This window comes from Parasteatoda tepidariorum, chromosome 7, assembly GCF_982258835.1.
Source record: "Parasteatoda tepidariorum strain Cologne lab strain chromosome 7, Ptep-v5.0, whole genome shotgun sequence".
Taxonomy (NCBI): Eukaryota; Metazoa; Arthropoda; class Arachnida; order Araneae; family Theridiidae; genus Parasteatoda; species Parasteatoda tepidariorum.
In genome coordinates, this window is record NC_141761.1 from 40653654 (window position 1) to 40674203 (window position 20550).

At 28.0% G+C, this 20550-nt stretch overlaps 2 protein-coding genes across 3 annotated transcripts in view; one reads left to right on the forward strand and one right to left on the reverse strand.

Annotated features, from left to right (window-relative positions):
- Positions 1-7847, reverse strand: part of LOC107445515 (katanin p80 WD40 repeat-containing subunit B1) — a 68254-nt gene extending 60407 nt beyond the window's left edge. The window contains exon 1 of one of the 2 annotated variants that reach the window (XM_043052893.3): positions 7374-7847. In XM_043052893.3, coding sequence (XP_042908827.1) covers positions 7374-7401 — 28 coding nt within the window. In that variant the 5' untranslated portion in view covers positions 7402-7847. The remainder of the gene's footprint in view (positions 1-7373) is intronic. The other variant, XM_043052894.3, reaches the window with a different exon arrangement.
- Positions 7848-8219: 372 nt separating this feature from the next.
- Positions 8220-20238, forward strand: LOC107445516 (UPF0598 protein CG30010). The gene is made up of 3 exons (XM_016059919.5): positions 8220-8439; positions 16278-16326; positions 19693-20238. The coding sequence occupies exons 1-3, from the start codon at positions 8302-8304 to the stop codon at positions 20154-20156; spliced, it is 651 nt and encodes a 216-aa protein (XP_015915405.2). The 5' UTR covers positions 8220-8301; the 3' UTR covers positions 20157-20238.
- Positions 20239-20550: the final 312 nt, after the last annotated feature.

Genomic DNA, 20550 nt, shown 5'->3' on the forward strand with positions numbered 1-20550 from the left:
CCCTCCTCTTCTGCTGTAAATTGTTAATCAAGTCTACAGCTTAGGGGAGGGTGTTATTTTCAGATTTTATCATTTTGGGCCTAAATCACATTTTTTAAAACTTCCCAGCTTTCATACAATTACTTCTGTATTCAATTACTCAAGTACAGCTCTTATCACATATAAGTTGAATAAATAGCTACCCTGCGAATTTTTGTTTCTGCTATATTCAAGACTTTTTTCCCAGCAAATTTCATACCTGTCTAATTCTGACAAAGGTAGACCTAAAATTGAGCAAAATTTTAGTTTCTTGTAATCTTGGGGTCATGCCAAATGTAAACCACACATAAATATATTTTTTTTTTGTTTCTTTCTTTGTTTTTTTCTTTCTTTTTTTTTTATTCGTTTCTTTGGTACTACACATTAGTATGCAATTATTAAAATATATACCTTCGACAAAAAGGCAACTATTTAAAAATATTTGCAAATACTAATGACAGGGTTGGCAGGTTTTTGACATGTGACAGTTTTTGACAGTTTAAACCATGGTTTAAACCGTCACGTCAAAAACCTCACTGTCAAAAATGTCAAAAACCTATATTCATATGTGAAATTTAATTAATACATAAAATTTATATATTTTTTAAAGGATAGTGTTTCTAAATATGTTCTAGAAAAAATAAATTTAAAATTTTGAAGAAACACTTATATTTTGAATAGTAACCAAAATCTTGTACTTTTGAAAACCCACATCTTTTGTAATATTATGTATTCATTTTCATGTGTTATTGAAAATCTGCAGTGATATTATTAAGAAATTTATTTTTAACCAAATTTAGTGTATAGTATAGATTATACTAAAAATTAGACATTTTTAAAGAATAATACTGTTAAATACACAGAGTAGTTAGTGTCGATTTACAGTATATTCAGCCTATTCATTTACTATGCTGAAAATTTAGTTTATCCAAATACTTGTGAATTTCATTTTGCTGAATACGATATAGTTTTGTTGAATATCTAAATATTCAGCTGTTGAATAATTACTTCTTGCTTTCAAGATATGCATTATTTGTATTCTTAATACAAGCGGAGAAAAAAAAAATTAGAGATAAAAATTGTTTTAAAATGATAAGTGTAATAATTATAAATAAATATAATAAAAAAATATGAATTATATTTATCATTATTCATAAATATAACTACTTTTAAATTCAAATTAACATATTGGATAATAAAGATACTCGGTATAACATTAAAAAAAAATTTTTATACACTTGTATCTTGTATCAAGTTTGTATTTATACAACATAACTTGTAAGTTCCTTATAAATATTAGTTATATGTTCCTTATATGTCAAAAATGCATAGTAATAAACTTTTAATTTTCTTAAGTATCAAAAAGAAAAAAAAAATTTTAAATATAAATATTTAAACAATTTTTGTGCAAAATTTTTCTGCACATGCATTTGAATATAAATTTCTGAGATTTTAAATCTGTTATTTTACCTTAATTTTAATTAAAAAATATTTTAAAACCTGCTGATTACCTATAGTATAATTAAATTTTAATATAATGCATGGCAACTGTTGGTAGTTTTGAAGTTTATATATTTTCTTGGCAAACTTCAGTTTTTGACATTTTTGACGGGTTTTTGACGGTTTAAACCAGTATTATACCCTTGTCATGTCAAAAACCACTTTTTGACGTCAAAAACCAAACCCTGACTAATGATAAAGTGTCAGGTATACAGTTATAATGCATTAAAAATTTTATAAATAAAAAAAAAATTCAAAACTTATTAGACTTATCCGCAGTGAGAATCAAACAATTTTACTTAACGAAAACAAAAATCTATAATTTTTCATAAATTGATGAAAATCTCTAGTCACAAGTGCCATTCATCATTAACATAAATCATTAAACCAACCTGATATATTTAGGAGCATTTTCATCAGAGGGAAACATTCACTAATTTTAGTTTCTGATGTGTAAAATCATTCCACTTTACTAGAGGGTCATATTCATTGACATTAAAAAATCTATCTAATTCTATGAACTATGGCTGATCATATAGTGAAGAAAAGCTTTCTTTCTTAGATTTGTCAGAGATGTAATATCCTGAGTAGTAAAATAATGGGAGCATTTTCTATTCTCGTAGATAAATAAAATATGTCAACTGCTTTTTGAAAGATTCATTCATCACATCTCATATAAGAGTCATGAAACCAAGTTTTCCGGCTTTGTCATCATGTTTGGTGCATAATTTCCCTTCTGGACTTTTTTTTCCTACTTTTTTAAACCTCACAAATTTATAGCAACTTCTCTTCAATCGCTCATAAGTCTATCTCTTTTCTTTGAAAAAATTTGTTTTTTTTTTTTTTTTTAATGATAAGTAATATGACATACCTAAAGCACTCCCTTTGAAAAAAATCAAAGGACTTAACATTCTTAGGCAAGGATTGGGGAGGAACCTTCAAATAACTGTTGGAACTTTTAGCGGCAAATGAATTTTTCAAATCAATAATAAAGTTTTGAAAATGTATTCGTATGAAATTTATTGCTTCTTCATGTGAAAGTCATCTAGTAAAACTTGCTTCCTTTTTTTTCTTTAGCTTGGTTGCTTTCCCATCATTTAACTTCTTCACCTCTGCAAGGCTCGAAGTTCTAATTGCGCTGTTTTTACTGTACTTAAAAGATCTTTTATATTGTTTCCTCAAACTTTAGCAATGATACTACCCATTATGACTACCCATTTAGCTACCCATTATAATTTCACACATTGTTCCATCAAAATGGATCTCCAATTCATAAAGATTAAAATCTTCCACGAGTCCTCTAAACATTTCCGTAATGAAAAACATAATTTTATTAGGATTTCATCTGCATCCTTTTAAAAATACTTAAAATATCTAAGGAAATTTAAAGCATGCATAAAGGAGAAAGAAAGGTTGTCATTTATGGATGATAAATTCAGCCATTTATTTTAAATTACTTGAAAATGTTTCAGTACTCTCTTTTTTAACCATAACTACTTAGACAATTGACTTCCTGACTATTGTTGAATTTTCTCGACAAATTAAGAATGTAGTATGCGATTGAATCAATAAAAAACTGACTAGCAGTATTAAAAATTTAGTTATAAAGTTAAAAAAAAAGAGGAATAGAAAAAAATATTTTAATTCTTAAAAAGAAACTTTAATGCTAAAAATAATGCTTTCCGACTAGCCCATAGCGGGCCATGTGGTGACCATATCAACTACTGTGCCCATCTCAATTTTCTTGACCTTTAGACTCAGGGCTGCTAGAGCAGCTGTTCCTGTTAGGTGGTCTGCCCAACGCGGAACCCCCAGTGCTTAGTTCCCAAGCATGCTTGGTACTCATTTTATCGACCCACCAAAGAGATGAAAGGCTGAGTCAACCGTTCCTGGCCCGTGAATCAAACCAAGGACCTATGGCACGACAGCGTGAATATTAACACAGATAATTAAAAAAAAGGTCAATTGGTTGTTCTAAGAGATCACGTCTATACACTTCAAAATTGTTATCAAAGGTACATGATTTTTTGCATATACTTTTAATTTTAGACAGTATCACTCACTTTTTTTTAGCGTAAATGCCACTTCTGTTGGCGTCATGAAAAAATTTATAGACGAACAAAATTTAGCATCTATAAAAATGATCCCAACTGATATAATTATGAGTAAAAACAAATTTACCATTTATGAATGACCCTGTGGCAGAATTTTTTCGAGCTTTCTGCGACATACCTCACTAATATTAACATCTTTCTGCAAGATACTTTTAAAAATAACAAATATACATGTGTTACTAATTTAAAGTAACAGAAGAATCATCAAAAAAAAAAACTAGTCGGGTTAAATAAAATAATTTTTCTAATTGAATATGAAATATTTCTTTTATTCTAATATTATGGGAGATATACTCGCATTCTGCAGGTGGGAAACACACTATTTATTTCCTTTCTCAAATTTTTTAAATCGTCAACACATTAAAAAAAAATAATTAAAAAACTGTGTAGGGTGACCCGGGGTAATTCACGATCACTCTGTTTCTGGGGGAAATAATGATCACCTAAGTTATATTTAAAAAAAAAAAATTTTTTTTTTAAATTTGAGACATGGACAAGAATGCTTGTACACTTTACTAAAGTATAACTTCATTTACTTAATAATAGCTTTTTGTTTTATCTAACAAAATAAGTATCTTTTAAACTGCTTTCTGTATTTTCAATTTCAAAGATGAGTTTCAAAATGTGCACATTTCTGCAAAGATACCCCTCCTTCTCTTAATAATAAATATTTTGAGTTACTTAATATTTCTTTGATATAAAAATAGTGTAAGCTTTTGTTTAATTGTTTCACATCTACTGTAAACATTATAATTGATTATCGGAAACTATATCAAATGTTGCCCCCTACCGAAGGGGTAATTATTGATCACTGGGGTAATTCCTGATCACTGTCATTTCTTCTTATAAATAGTATATAAAATAGCTAATAAATAGCTAATTGTCTTTTCTTAAATAACAGTTTATATTTATTAAGTGGAACAACTATAAAATATATTTTAACTGTCATCACAAAATTTGTTTTTAACGGTATACAAGACTGTATTCTGATTTGCACCATTTCTGGTTTGTCATACCTTGCTTCTATCTTAATTTTATGTGTGTACATTGTTAGAATAATTTTTAAGTTTATAAATTAGCTTAGTATAAATATGGTGAGAAATTATTAGCCTAAAAAGGATACTAAGCAAAATTAGTGAAAAAGGATAGAAAGCAAAATTAGTGAATTTCTTTTAATGATTGAAAATTAAAATTTCAATGTGAGAGCTGCTGCCAGAGCTGTTGAGTTGACATACCTTACTTTACTTTACACTTTCACTTAATGAAGTTAAAAAATCCAGAAAAAGTAACCCATGAGGGGAACTCTCTTATATTTCAGCAGAACATGAGAATGAGTTGGCTGATTGCCTAAAATGTATGGCATGATGCAAAGATTTTTGGAAAATTTAAAGTGTTAATCTTTCTTCTTGCTTTTAAATAAATAGTTTTATTAGCTGCTTAAACATATCTTTTTGGTTTATTTGTTTGATCTTGATGTCTTATTTGTTAATTACCATTATATAATTATTTTTAAACAGCCCCTTTACAATAAAAACTGGTGATCAGTAATTACCCCAGAAGTGATCAGGAATTACCCCAGAAATGATCAAGACCAGGGGTAATTCCTCATCACTAAAAATTTAAAATCTTTTAAATTCTAATTAGATTTTCAAACAAAAGAAGGAGGCATAGGACTCATCTCATATAGCCTCAAACTTCCAGTAAATATTAAAATTCTATCTTGAATAGTTTTTTCACAAAATAGATGTTTGCATTTTTTGATCAGGAATTACCCCAGGTCACCCTAATCTGTAGCAGAAAATCATGTAATCCCTAACTACCGGGAAAAAATAGGCTGCGAAATCATGCAAATCAGACTCTTCAAAAAGGGGTTACTAAATTCCTGTTTTCATTTTGAGATTCAGTTGTCTAAATCTCAAAATGAAAACAGGAATAGACACAGGAATCCGATATTTTAGAATATAGTGTCTAAAATATCGGATTTTTAAAGCTATGTGGAAATCAATAGAAATATTAACTGCATAAAAAAATAGAACGAAAATGACGGCAGAAAAGAAAACCAAAATTTTTACTTCATTATTCTCAAATGAGAATAGAAAAATCACAAGCATCCCCTCCCCCCATCCAATGCACGAGAAAGGAAACTGTTGAATATAATTATGAAGAAAAGATAAAATTTTTCGAAAATTTCTACAGAAAAGAAAACTAAAATATTTTTTTACTTCCCAAAGGAAAAATCTTTCTGCAAGAACTCGGTAAGGTTCTGCGAAAAATGTCGCCGATTCTGCCACTTGCATGAATGATAAGGCTATTTTAAATAAATAAACAATTATGTTTTTCGTTTAAGTTTGCATTTAATTTTATGTCATAAAAATGAGAAGAAATGTGTTTGTTTTTCTAAAATAACTTTCTTTTCTAATTTAACTTTCAACTCTAGAAATAAATCAAGTAAATCATTGATAGCATCCACTTTAGTGCACACTGAGTGCAACATGATGTTATATCGTAAAAAAGAGCTCTCTGAATAAGAGTCTCACACAAATATTTTGAATACATTTCAATCTACTTATTTGCTTTCCTAAATTTTTTGTTTTTATAATTCTTTTGAGTTTCCTTATTTGACCTTTCCCGCATTAGGTGCATATGTTTGCCTGGTCGATGGGAGAGGTTTTAATGATCTTGAGGATTTCTTCAGCACTAGGTCTAAGTAAAAAATTCTGTGCATCCCAAAAATGGTTGTAAATAGAGGCGGTCTTTCCCAGGAAGTTTCACTGTAATACTTTGCCAAATATTTAGACAAATATTTGACCAACTGAATATTCAACAAAAAGCTCCAAATATTTAATACATCCCTATATAAAACATTATCATATTTTTATCAATAATCTAGAGTCCTTTTTTTGCTAAATATATTTTTTTCTCTTTAAAATTCAATGTTTTATATACTCTTCATATTTCAATTTTAATCAGTTGAAATAAAATTAAAATTCAATGTCACCAACGATCTGAGTATTTGTTTTTTACATCATGATAAAAACCATCACGCATCAAAAGCTTACCAACTATGTAGTCTACATTCCTTTTATCAATGCTTGTTTGTGCAAAATCAATGAGCAATGCCAACCGCTACCATCAATACCTATTTACACTTAATAATTTATTGTTTAATAAAACCAAATACTTTTGAATATTAATACTTCGATATATAAGATTTATACTTATTTAAAGTGCTGTTACTATAATGCCATTGCTGCTAGTACTGTTATTTCAATTTCAAGGGATAAGGTACATTCACACTGTTATGCTGTCAGATGAAAAAATATGGGCTTAGTACAAATTTCAAGGCTTTTCAAAATTCCGTACTTGTAGGAGTGAAAAAATAATGCATAACACAAAATAATTTGATATTAATTAATAAATAATTGGAATTATTAATAAATAATTTAAATTTCTTTTCCATTGTTCACTACTTTGAATTTACAATGGTTAAAATCATGACCTAAATATGTTCATCAATTCATAATATTGTCCTACAAACTATATTAAATCTAATACTAAAATCTCGAAAAAATTTATTACACATTTACAAACCATAAAATTTTTTAGCAACACAAGTTTAACATATAATCATCGTACAAAAACTAGTGCCTCAAGTACATATCAAAAAAATATTTATAGCATTTTTATAATAAAATGCATAGAACCAATTTTTTACTAAAAGACATTACAGAAAATACTTACGAAGTTTCCAATGTTTTCTCGATGACATCGTAAATCTCAATGCAGTCTTATTCCACAAAAAATTTGAAGCATTAATCCTATTGAAGCTACTGAGAATTTTTGAATATAAAAAGAAAAAATTAAAACACTACAACACACATTAATAAATAGTATTTAGTCCTTTAACTTGCGAATTTTCTTTATCTATTTTACACCACACACCACAAAAAAATCTACATCTGTATAGAAATGCAATTGCTGCAGAGAATACACTAATAAACCATTTCGCTTTCAAACTAACTACAACTAATGAATAATTACAAATCTTTTTAATCTTGAAGAAAAGAATATAACAAATCAGTTTATAAGTATTTACACTGCACGTTACACATGATTTCCGTGCTAAATTTTAAATTCTCTGATCAATTGTTGTGGTGTGGGCTGTGACAAAAAGAAGCCTTTACAGACAGTAATAGGAAGCTAAACTTTTCTCGCCAAAGTGATTAACTGAAAGCGCCAACTTTGAGGCTACTGGACATTCAGAACTAGGTTTTGAAAACTTTCCCCTCCACATTTTTTTAGAATCTTTCACTTTTTTTGGAAAAGATAACAGTTTAAATTTTCCATCGCCTGAATTAAGCGAATATAAAAAAATTACGATAATCTTTAAGAATATTTTGACTTGGCGTTTTTGGCGAAAAAAATGATTGATTAAGTGCAACTTTTAAGCACTCACATAACTATGACATCGGTGTTTTATTTCGGATACAAACTACATCACCACAGTTAGACAATTTCTAAGTTTTTAAACTAAGGATATTGAGATTTGAATAAGCTATGATTGGGGCAGAAATAGGAAACCTATAGCGTTTGGTATCAATGATCATCAACTAAAAATCAATCAATGATCAACTGTTGTCAAGGGAGTAGATGTTAAAATATTATTAATATGATGTTCAAATCTATCATGCGTTGTTCAATGAACATTATATTAAATAATAAAATTCGCTATATTTCTTATATTCAAGGCCAAAGTCCAGAGCCTAACAGTCGTGAATATTTTTATTTTATTGACCATCAGGGAATGGTGAAGTTTCAAATTTTATTCTTGAAATTAACTTCCAAATTATGCAATTAATTGTTCTATGAACATTTTAGTGAAAAAAATTTGCTATATGTCTTACATTCAAGACCGAAGTCTAGTGTATATATATGTTTTATTCACCATCGAGAAATGCAATTTTCGCATTAATTATGCAATTAGCTTATTTTCGCTGCATTTCTCTCTTATATCTGTGTTTGTCTGGCTTAAACCAAATTTTTTTTTTGTGTGTGTGAAGGAAAATCTTTTAAATAACTTAATTTTCTGTTGTTTATATATGTACTTTTACTTTAAATGTAACCTAATAAAAAAAATAGTAAATTTTCCCATAAGAATTTTAATAACATTGAGTTTAATTACCAATCAGAGTCTGTGCTATTTTAAATAAACGTATGTGATTTGTGACTTTTAATTGCTTACTTATTGTACTTCAGCAAAAAAAATTTTGTTTAATACATTTATGTGAGTCAGTTTAAAATTAAGTCAAAATGTCTCTACGAATAGTTGAAATAAATCAGACCATCACCAACTTTATGTTCTGATGGTTTTTAAAATTGTATAAAAAATAAAATTTTAAAACAAGATCACAAGTTTTTTTAAATAAAAAACCTTGTTTAACAATACATTGTGCCTGTTACAATCAAAAACATAAATGGAAAAAGATGCTTTTCAGAAATTTATATTTTATTTTTCAGTTTATGGAATTTTTTTAGTTATTGTAAGCAAGTTTTTTTATTGTATGTATAGTATGTTTTTATGAATTATTCTGATATTAACGAAATATGATGTTTATAAAAAAGAACATAATTCAAAAATTTTAATAATGCATTCAAAATTCATTTAAATTACTATCAATATGAATTACTTTATTCAATGTGACATTATATGCAATGTTATGCTTAAAGCTTCATTGTGTAAAAATTTAAAAAAAACATAGTTTATTTTATATATGAGTCATTCATAATAAGACATACCTTTTCTTTATCTCATATCTATGCATACAGTCTATTTGATATTTCTAGTCCTTTACTTCATTCCATTATTTTCAAATATTTTTTAATTAGAAAATATATTACCTTAAATTTTTCATATTCCTTAAAGTTAAAATTTGTATGTATTCAATTATTAAAATATATATATATATATGATTATTTTATCCAAGTAATTTGATACAAATGTTGTAAATTGAACACATTAAATTAGTGACATTAAAAAAAGCTTAAGTAGGATATTTTCATAATGAACTCACAAACTAAGGGAAACTCATTTTCTTACATACACTACTAATTTAACAATTTGTTATTAAATTTTTATTTGCATGTTAAGTTGAAATGTAAAGTAATGAATAAGTACATTCAAAATCTCCAGTTATTCTTATATATCATGCTAGTATGTTTATACGAGGAAAGTTGATGTCTTTTAATTATTTATTGACAATATAGTAAATCTTTAAAAAATTTGCATGATTATACTTTATAATAACTTAATAATTTTAATTTAGAGTGTAAAATAATATTTAAATCTGTTTCTAACCCTGCTCATAATTTATTTAATTCTACTTTTTACTGAAAAATTCATAACAAACGCTAATGGATATAATCAAAGTGCAGACTTATGTTTAGTGCAAAATTAGAAAGATATTACTCTGAATAAATTTCATTCTAATTATCATATTTGCTTGAAATAAGTGTCAGATTTAATGGTTCCATGGGGGTGACTTCAAATATGCGCTAACTGTTAATTAAGTTACGAAATCAGATACAAATATGTACTTTCCCTTTCTGTTCTTAATGATTCATGTAATTATTAAAAAAGACTTGTACTTATAACGAATTATAAATTAAGAAACTGTGCATCTATATATATTTGACATTAGTCCCGAAATACGGCCAAACAGCAGTACCGATAGGGTAACTTAAGGTAACAATACTAAGCTAACCTTGCTTAAGACAATCATACATAAACTGTGTGATTGATAAGGGAAGCAAATCCCAGTGTTTCTCTTTTGCTAAGCCAGTGAATTGAAATAATAAAAAGAAGAAAATAGAAGCTTTTACATTCAACGTTTTGTAATATCTTGGAAAGGCTTATTTATTAATAATTAATAGATAAATATTTCAATGTTTCTAAGCTACAGACTTTTTTTTTTTTTTTTTTTTTTTTGGCTGATTTATGACCAAATAGCAAAGATAGTTTGTTTGTTTTTTTATCTTTGAATCCCCTTAGATTGATAAATTATTTATGATTTTCCAAGATTAATTTTCCATGTGGACTTTTTATATGACATTATTTGTGTTTTTTACAATTTTTTTTTTTAATTTCATTTTTATGAAGATTTTATATTCGAACCAAATTTATATTATTATATGCAGAGTTAGAAGGCAATCATTTTTACATCTTCGATCGAGTTTTCTGTGCAAGAAAGTTTAAAGAGAAAAGAAAACCCAGAAAATATGTTGATGATCTAGAAGAGATTATAATTATAATGCATATTCAAAAGTTTTTATATAATTTACGATATTTCTTTTTATTGAGGAAGTTAGTGATTAAGTGGCATTTTGAAAATCTTGAAATATAAATGTTTAAGAACATTATCTCTTAATATGTTGGATATTATTTGATTTATTGCTTAAAAAATTGTTTCGATGTGCCAAATATTTAAGTTATAGTTTTCTTACAATAAAGATATGAAAATATATCCTGATGTCTTTATACATTCTAAAACTGATTTTCGCAAATTTGCCATTACAAGATGTTCTATATTTATCATGAAACATCACTACTATAATTTTTTTTTTGGTTATTTACTTTATTTGCGAACTAGTTTTAGGATTCTCACCATCACAACTTCTTTATATATATATGAAACCATAATCCCCTTTTAAACAGAGTTCATTAGGTGCTTTTATTATTGTTAAAATATATTTTATTATTGTTCATATTCACAATATTTAATTCCGTTAACTCCATATCAAATCTTAAATTTCGAAATTTGAATTTTAAAGCTATCTTTATAATTACAATATTGATGTTATGGTTTTCTTATATTTTAAGGACTGCATGAACCTAACTAAGGTATTAAAAGTATTAGTTGTGTGCTTTTACTAGCTTGATTCTGATCAAAATAATAATCATGACCAAATATAACACAATATACTTCATGATAAAAACTTCATTGGCTTTTTAAAGAAAAAGAAAAAAACGAAGAATGTAATAAAAGTCGGCATATTTCGAAATCTTAAAAATAGGCATCCATTCTCAAGACTTGCCAGATGTGAATGAGAAAAATTAAAATGACTTGAAAACATAAATGTGAGGTTGCCAATGCAGGAATTTAAAAAAAAAGCTGAAAAACAAAACAAGAAAAACTGCAGTAGTCGAGAGTGAAATAGAAAATAAAAAATAAATAAAGGTGCGAAAACAAAAAGTTAAATTACTGTGGTTATGAAAAGCATATCAGGGTGAAATGCATTTTTGTATGGAGAGATAATGAGGAACTCCTGTCACTAATAAAGGGAAGAATCAGCATTCGTCTGAATAAAATAAGATTTAAGGGCATCAAGTTGAGTTGTTGTTACACAGTGTTAAAAATTATGGCATTATCAAAATTAAATTTGTATCAAAGATTCAAACATTATTTGCAATAAATGATTATCTATCTATATCTATGTAGTTCTATTGATTTAAATTTTAAAGCAGGTCTGATTTGTCCAATGTAGTCTAAATTGTATTGTCAGGTATTACATTTGTGCCCAAGATTCCAAGAATGTGCCACAAGGAATGATTTATTGTATCCTTGATAATGGACATATTTATCATGTTGCTTTTTTCTTAATTTTAAAACGTGTCTGGTTTGTCCAATGTAGCCAATGTAGTGATAATGCATTCATTTTTTTTTTCTGTTTCCCTCTAATCTATCGCAGTATTTCTAGTTTTATTTTTCACCTTTACATTTCATTGGCAACCATACATTTTCTGTTTCAAATCACTTTTGTTTTTCTCATTCACATCAGGCGAATCTTAAAAATGAGTGCCTATTTTTGAGCGTATGAAACATTTACTTCAAATATATAATGTTTAGAGCACTCTGAACTCACAGGCATGAATTTTTTAACACTTATAACATGTTGACTTTTATTACCATCTTCATATTTTTTTAAGGCAATGGGGTTTTTATCTTTTCACATCAGTTTTTTGTGATTATTTATGTAGTAACACAGTATATTAAAATAAGTTTTACATAATGTAATGGCATTGGCTCTTAGATACAAAAAATAATAAAAATCAATGTAGTACAATTTTTTTTCACAGCTAGCCTTAAAAACATTTTTTAAATGTGTCAAAAAATTCTTCTTACAATTGAAACTTCAATATGGCTCTTAATTCATTCCAAATTAAATCAAAAATTGTTATGGAATACCTTTTAAGAGAACTGCAACCAGGAATAAGATTATTCTTATCTGGGTGCCAAGACACATGGGAATTAAAGATAACGATGGAGCTAATGAACTTGCAAAACAGGAATCCTTTTTCAATCTAATAGGAATGGAACCCTTTTATAGCTTTTAACATGAAGGCTGCTGGGGAAATTATTCTTCAATGGGAAAGACAGGAGCTGAACAAAGAAAAAACAGAAGGCGAACAAACTACTCCTGGACAAAAACAAGCTAAAAGTATGATTATCAATTCAACTGCAAAAATCACTTCTGAAATCCTTAAGCTCCCAAGATTGAGGATACAACAATTGTGGGCTTTATGACTGGGCATTATCATTTCAGAAAACACCTTCATAGAATGGAACTTTTTCAACAGAAACCAATCTGCAGGAAATGCTGCAAGAATTGTGGAATCTTAGGATCATATTTTATATGAGTGTGATGAACTTGACCTTATATGATTTACTACTTTAGGCACTCTCCATCCTAAAGAGCTACACGTCAGCTCTATTAAGGGACTGTCTGACTTTATAAACAAAGTAGGCGACCCAAGAAAATGCAACGAGGAAGGTTTGGGTTAACATAGCTGTCAACTCTGCTGGATTTCACCTGTTTCTCCTGGTCTACTGGTTTAATAAAAATTCTTCTGATTTTTATGTATTTTAGAAAATTCCCAAAAATTGAGTAAGTTTCCTAAAAAATTTCCGATTAAAAAGCTATTTTGCACAAATTATTACGTGCTCAAATATTTAAATGCGTATTACTAATACATAATGAAGCTAGTCTCATTTATAGAAATCAATTATGTTGCAATTATGAAATTTATATTATTTCGTAAAATCTACTGGATTTTTTCCTATCCATGTTTGCAGCTATGGGTTTGGAGCATTTGGCATAAAATGCTATTAAAGTAGAGGTGCTTCACATCAGACTAGCCCAAACAAGAAGAACTTCAAAAGTCAAATGAGACAATGGGAACACCCCCCCTAGTTGGTAATCTAAGTAAATACATTGTTGCAAAGGCAATTATTTCAAACAAGGTGTCCTTGTCCTACTCGAAATTGTTTGAAAGTTTATTATTTTTTCGTCTATTCCAAAATTTATTCTAGATATTTTTAGGGTATACTTTAGTCGTGTTTCGATAAAATTTCTTTTTTTCACCCTTTAATTTTTTTTTATTTGCTTAAAATTATTAAAACTAATTAATTTAATGCATCTATCGCATTTCCTTATCCTCGATGCCACAATGAAAAAATTAATGGTTAATTTAAATAAAAAGAGTTCAATTGTTACTCATTTTATCTTTCAAGCAATAGAATGTTTTATTCAAACAGATTTCATTTGAGTTATTAACGAAATTATTGCAATCATTTCTTGGAGCATTAGCTTTATTTTCTCTTAATAACAAAAAATTTTTAAAAAAATTGCCCATAATTTCTGTAAAAAGTATGTTAACACTCTCGCTGAGCTCGTTTAACTTTTTTTTTTTTATCAAAATAGATTCAAAAATTGCGTATTCTTATTGTATGGTATCTTTCGCAAAAATATGCACAACTGGTGTCATTGGTTATCTCAGGTCTGAATAAACAATTTAACATCACAAAAGCCGAAATGAAATCATAAACGAGTAATCATCAACGGGTTCCGCTGTTAAATACACGGGAAAAAATATATCGCAGCGAGAACGTTACAGCTATTAACTGAACATTTCTATTACAACTGTAAAATAATTTGTAATCCAAAAATTTAGTCGGGGGGAAAACCTAAAGATGGAAAGAAAAAAAAAATCTTTGAAATGATTCTAAATTTATCGGGACTGTTGGAATCTTTATACAATTCTCATTTTTAGTATTTGCTGTTTAATAAGATAATGCACGTCGAGGCATTTTCCTGATAAACTATGATATATTTCATATTATAATATCTTATGCATTATGCTAAGGTTGAAAAATAGTTTTAACAACTTTTTAAGTCGATGTTTTTAACATCTTATTTAAAAAAAAACGATTTCTTAAAGTTAGTGATGGAATAAGTTAAAACGTCAAAATAAAATTGTAGTTCCAATTTGTCTATTTAAAATAAAAAGAAAGAAAAGAAAACTAATTACTACGATCAGGACGTTTTGCACCGAGTAATTTTAAAATAACAAAATGTTCTTAATATCTTAACAAGACTACTGGCTGTTTAAGCTTTAAAACTTTCTTTAAAAAAAAATTGAGAATTATGTTGTTAAAACGAATGTTTAATTTAAAGAAAAGCCTAAATTGAAGTGCTAATAAAAATTAAACGAAATATTCTAAAAGAAAATCTACGTGGTAGCAAAAAGAAAAAGAATTTTAAAAATATAATGAAGTAATTGGTTTAATAATTCTGCGAAACATACGTGGCCAGTAAATTAAACATTTAATTTTAAAATTAAGACGTTTAGAACGATATATCAGTCACTAATATATTTTACGACGTTTAAAAAATTTTGATTACGTATTGGACGTATTCTATATGTTCGGCAACTTCATACTCTTAGTATAGTGAAAACACCATTTCATATAATTGTTGATGTTACAAGAGTTTGTCTTCGTTTAAATTTTTACTGTTTAGTTATTAAAATATGTAATGAATAATAATATAATACATTATTCCAGATATATACATACTTAAATATTACTGAAATTGAGTCACTATGAAATGAATTAACTTAAAAAATAAAATTTAAAAAAAAATCAAATGCCTGGCAGACGTTTTAAAAAGAGACATCTTTTTTCATAATTAATAATTTTTTTAAAACAATAGAAATTCACGATTGAATAAATAATTATTAAATGTTATTTTTTACATGAAATTACCTTTGGGCACTTATTAAGTCACCCCCATAAACCTTTAAGATTAACACTTAGCTCGCGAAAATCCGATCGTTAGATTGAAAGTTATTCCGGGTTGATATTTTTTTATTTTATTCTGTGAACTGTACATATACTTATTATTATACTTTGATAAATTGTCATAGCTTTATCAAAAATGTAATTCTAACTGCCCATTATAGCATCCAGATTTAGTAGGTAATATCCATAGATCCAAAATGTCACAATTTAGTTCTTTTGAAATGTATCTACTATTTAAAATTATTAAATCCTTATTTTAATCTGCTAAATTTTAAAAAACCATTGTTTTATATGAGCTTTTTCGAATTCAAAAATCAATTTTTTAATAATTTTTAAAATAATTTAATGATAATGTTTTTGTGTGAAACCTGAAAGAACTTATTGTGCAGCTCTACGACGTAAATCAACCACTACTGTTTAATATATCTTATTTCTTGAAAAATATATTAAAATAATTTTAAGTATTGTTTTTTTTTTTTTATTGCAACAATATTTTTTTTCATTTCAGCTATTTTTAGACGATGCAAAAATAAAGAATTTTACATCGTGTTTCAAAGGTAATTTTTGTGCATCGATATTTTGTTCCAATATTACGCATTCTCATTTATTTATTTTATGTTATCCAACATAATCACAATAAGTAAAAACGTGAACCATAAAATACCGAACAAGCCCCCAGATTCGATTAAGTCCCCACCCATAGTTTCATACGAATATCAAAACCAAATAATCTTCATCGACCTTCCACATCCAGAGCTAGATAATATAAATGCACGCCATCACGGAAAATTAATCCTATACACCTTTGAAAATATAGCGGATGCTTTTTAAAAATTAGTAAGAGTTATAAAAAAGGCTAAGGCTCAAAACTTACACAAAAACAAAACTGTAAGCACCACTTAGGCTAACTTACAATTACTTTCAAAGCCAACCTCAAGAAATGCTAGGTGTGTATACCAACCTTACATATTTGAAGTAAAAAAAAAAAATTTTAAAATACGACCTATTTCGTTTACTTGCATCAAGAGATTGCGGGGAAAAATCTCCTTTAATCTTGCCAATTTAAATTATTGATTGTGCAAAAAAATTTCAGCTTACAATCAATTAAAAATGCGAAGGGCCAGATCTACCGGAAGACAGTAAAAGATATCAATCAGAGTTATACATTACAATTTTAATTATAAAAAAAGAAAAAGACTTAACTTTAATTTTTAAACATTGAATGCATATTGACAAGTATTCGGATGCTCGCCAACCCAGAAGACGTAACAGTCCTTTTTTTCTTCTTCATAATAGTAGTTTATGTATACTAATCAGGTTATAGTAAAATTGGCTTAAAAATTTTAATGTTTTTTTTTCCTTACACAGCGTAGCTTTTTTGTAGGTTTGAATCTTAAATTAGCTAATTATTTGAATTCTGATTTTTAGTTTAGTTTTACAAAACTTCTACGTTTACTCAATTAAAATGATTCGTGATTCGAAAATTACGCATAGCGAGTCAAATTCGAGCGATTTAAAAGTCAAATGTAGTGATTCGTATTCACGCTGTTAAATAATCACACAATTTAAGAATTCAACATCGCGATTTTCATTCATGCATTTTTAAAATCAAATATCGCGATTCATATTCACAGGATTTTTAATATCAATCATCGATTTACGTGATTTAAAATCTTTACAATGGTATTCGTATTCACACAATTTAAAAATTACATATCACGATTCAAAGTCGCAAGATTTACAAATCGACTGGTATGATTCGTATTAATGCATCTTTAAAATTCAATATCGTGATTCGAAAGCAGGCGATTTTAAAATCAGACATCGCAATTTGTTTTCAAAAGATATTAAAATCAAACTTCGCGGTTCGTATTCATGCGATTTTAAAATCTAACGTCACAATTCGTATTCACGGGATTTCAAAATTAAATCTTTCGCTTTTTGTATTTTTTCTTTATAAAAAAATTTTAACTTTCTCAGTAATTTTTTTGTCAGTGCAATCATAATTATTTAAAAAAAAAAAGAGTAAAGGTGAAAGGTAAGATATTTAAAATACAATTTATTCATTTTACTTTCATTTGTTTTATACTAAATTAATTAAATTGAGTAATACTTCCGCTTTATAACTCATGTGCAATTTTCTTTAAAAGGATTGTTCTTCTTTGCTACCATTTATCCTTTTACCCCCACATTGCAACGAGTTTCGCCAAAATTTGGGTGGGGGCTTAATCAGTAATTAACGGTATGCTCATAGAAAATTTGTTTCATTCATATTTTATTTTATAACCGTTGATGCTCAACTCTGCAGCCTTGTAATTTTGATCCTGATCCAGAAGACAAGGGAACTCATGGATCAAGTATCGGGAGACATTTACCTTTGTGGACTTTTTGACGGAACTGAACCGTATTTACGTTGCATGGAGAGGAAAACCTCCCACAGTTAGCCTGATGCTAAGGAGACTGTAACCACTGAGAATATTTTGCATCAGCACTGTGGTCGGTGCAAGCTGAATGCGGATTCAAATCGACCAGGGATTTAAGCTTGAGTCACCTCACCTCATTGGGAGGTGAGCGCTTTATCCCCTGAGCCACAGCTCTTTTCATTCATTTTAAGTAAAAGTTTTAAAAAGTTGTTCTGCAACAATCTTTGATAAATGTTTATTAAATATGTTTTTAAGTAATAGTATAGTACCCTCTAAGTAAATAACATTTAAAGTAAAAAGAGTTCTCTATTCAAAATTCGTAATGGTTAAAGTTTCGGTCAGTTTTAAATTCAATTATATTATTGCTCTTAAATTTGTTGTATTTATTATTCTCTTTCCTATAATTTAAGGAGAAAAAGAAAACGTAACTTGCTTCAGTGTAACTAAACCATCTAAATTAATATAAGGGAAAGATAAATACCATTGATTTCATTCTTCTTAATAGGAATTTCATTATTTTATATTGTCATCAGTCATTTTGTTCCATTTTATACAGAGTATTATTGACATTCATAGAGTAGGATTAATTTTACATTGAAAATGTGTTACTATGTTTTGTTTCATAATAATAAAAAATAAGTTTTACATAAATAGATTAATAATAACAAATATAGTCTTTTTTTAAAAATTAATCATTTTGATAATTACATTATTAGGAAATGTCCAAAACAAACTATAACAAAAATATTGTTAGAAACTTCGGTGGTTGAGTGGTAGCACTTTGCGCTCCCTTGCCACAGGTCCAGGGTTCGATCCTCGGGCTGGGCAAGGTTGACTCAGCCTCACATCCCTTCAGTGGGTCTATAAATGAGTACCAAGCATGCTTGGGAACTAAACACTGGGGTTCTGCGTTCGGCTGACCACCTAATTGGAACATCTGCTCCTGCACCCCAGAGCCCAATGTCAGGAAAACTGAGATGGGCACAGTAGGCTTTGGCCCTCTATGGGCTGTCGCACCACTGAGTTTAGTTTAGTAGTAGTGTTAGAGACTTAAGTGTGAGCTCTCATGAAGAGCACACACCTCTTAAGTTCATTCACTTCAAATTAACTTAACTCCTTATGTTTTTCTGTTGCGTTACCTAATTCATTACTTTGAAGATTTTTTTAACATCACTTATGAAGACATGAGAGGCTATCCAACTATAGTAGACCAAGTCTAATTTTTTTTAAATAAAAAAAAGGCTAAAAAAACATCAACAAACAAACCTGTTAGTTGAATTGAAATGGTAGCTCACTTTGTTTTAGGTTCTGAAATTGGTGTAAAAGCTGCTATTTAAATATAAGCAGTTATAAGTTTTTTTATTTGAAATAAGCATCTTGAAAATATTACCTTTCATTTATCAAATGTTTTCTTTTATTTTTTATTAAAAAATTTTATATTTTCTCAAATTTTATATTTTTATCAATGCACCAATTTAAAAATACTTAATTTTATTTCAGATAAAAAGTTTTTGCAATTCTTTTTCAAACGATTGAAAGTAAATGATACTGGAAAATATGAATTAGATTTTCCATATTACTCGCCATGTGGAAGGGAGAAGAATTTCGTAAGATGTGATGATCTCCCAATAGTATTTACTCACATTATACAAGAAACAACCAGTGACATGACAATGCCTTATTTGTCATATGGTCATGCAGGAGAGCTACTTAAAATCAAATTTCAACCAGAAAAGATTGCTATGCTTCCAGAAAATGGCAGAGTATATCATCCTGGGCCAGAATCAATTGGTGGTGTAGGCCTTATAAAATCTTCTCTGGCTGCACAACTAAGTTCTGGCTTCATTTATGCAAACAATGGATCTTCAGATGATTTGCCACTTTCTCTTTCTTGGCTCAGTAAAAAATATGATCTAACAAATGAGATTTTACCCAAGCTTTACAAACTACAAGGGAAAATTTAGAACTTTATTTGTATATATATATATTGTTGATATTGCTAAAAATTTCTTATTATTTTCGTCAATAAATGTTTTTTTAAAAGCATTTTATTTAATTTCTAACTGTTCACATATAGTTTTGTGTTCCGGGCCACAGGTAAAATTAATAGGATAACAAATTGGGTGGTTAAGCTAAAATTCAGAGAACAATTGATACTTCTTCACGAGATCATTAATTGCTGACAAACAGAAAAAAGTGTTTTTGAACACACTGTGCCAAAACAATGTAGCAATAAATTTGTAACTTATAACAATTATTTTGGTTATTATTTGTAATAATTACACAAAATTTTGTAAGCCTAGCTTTAATATTTATGGTAACATTTTTATAAAAATCTTTTTTTTTTGCTATAATTTT

Coding starts and splice junctions, on each gene's coding strand:
- LOC107445516 (XM_016059919.5), top strand. CDS start 8,302: ATGATGTTCAAATCTATCATGCGTTGTTCAATGAACATTATATTAAAT. Junction 8,440..16,277: donor TTATTGACCATCAGGGAATG/GTGAAGTTTCAA, acceptor TTTTCATTTCAG/CTATTTTTAGACGATGCAAA. Junction 16,327..19,692: donor TTTTACATCGTGTTTCAAAG/GTAATTTTTGTG, acceptor ATTTTATTTCAG/ATAAAAAGTTTTTGCAATTC.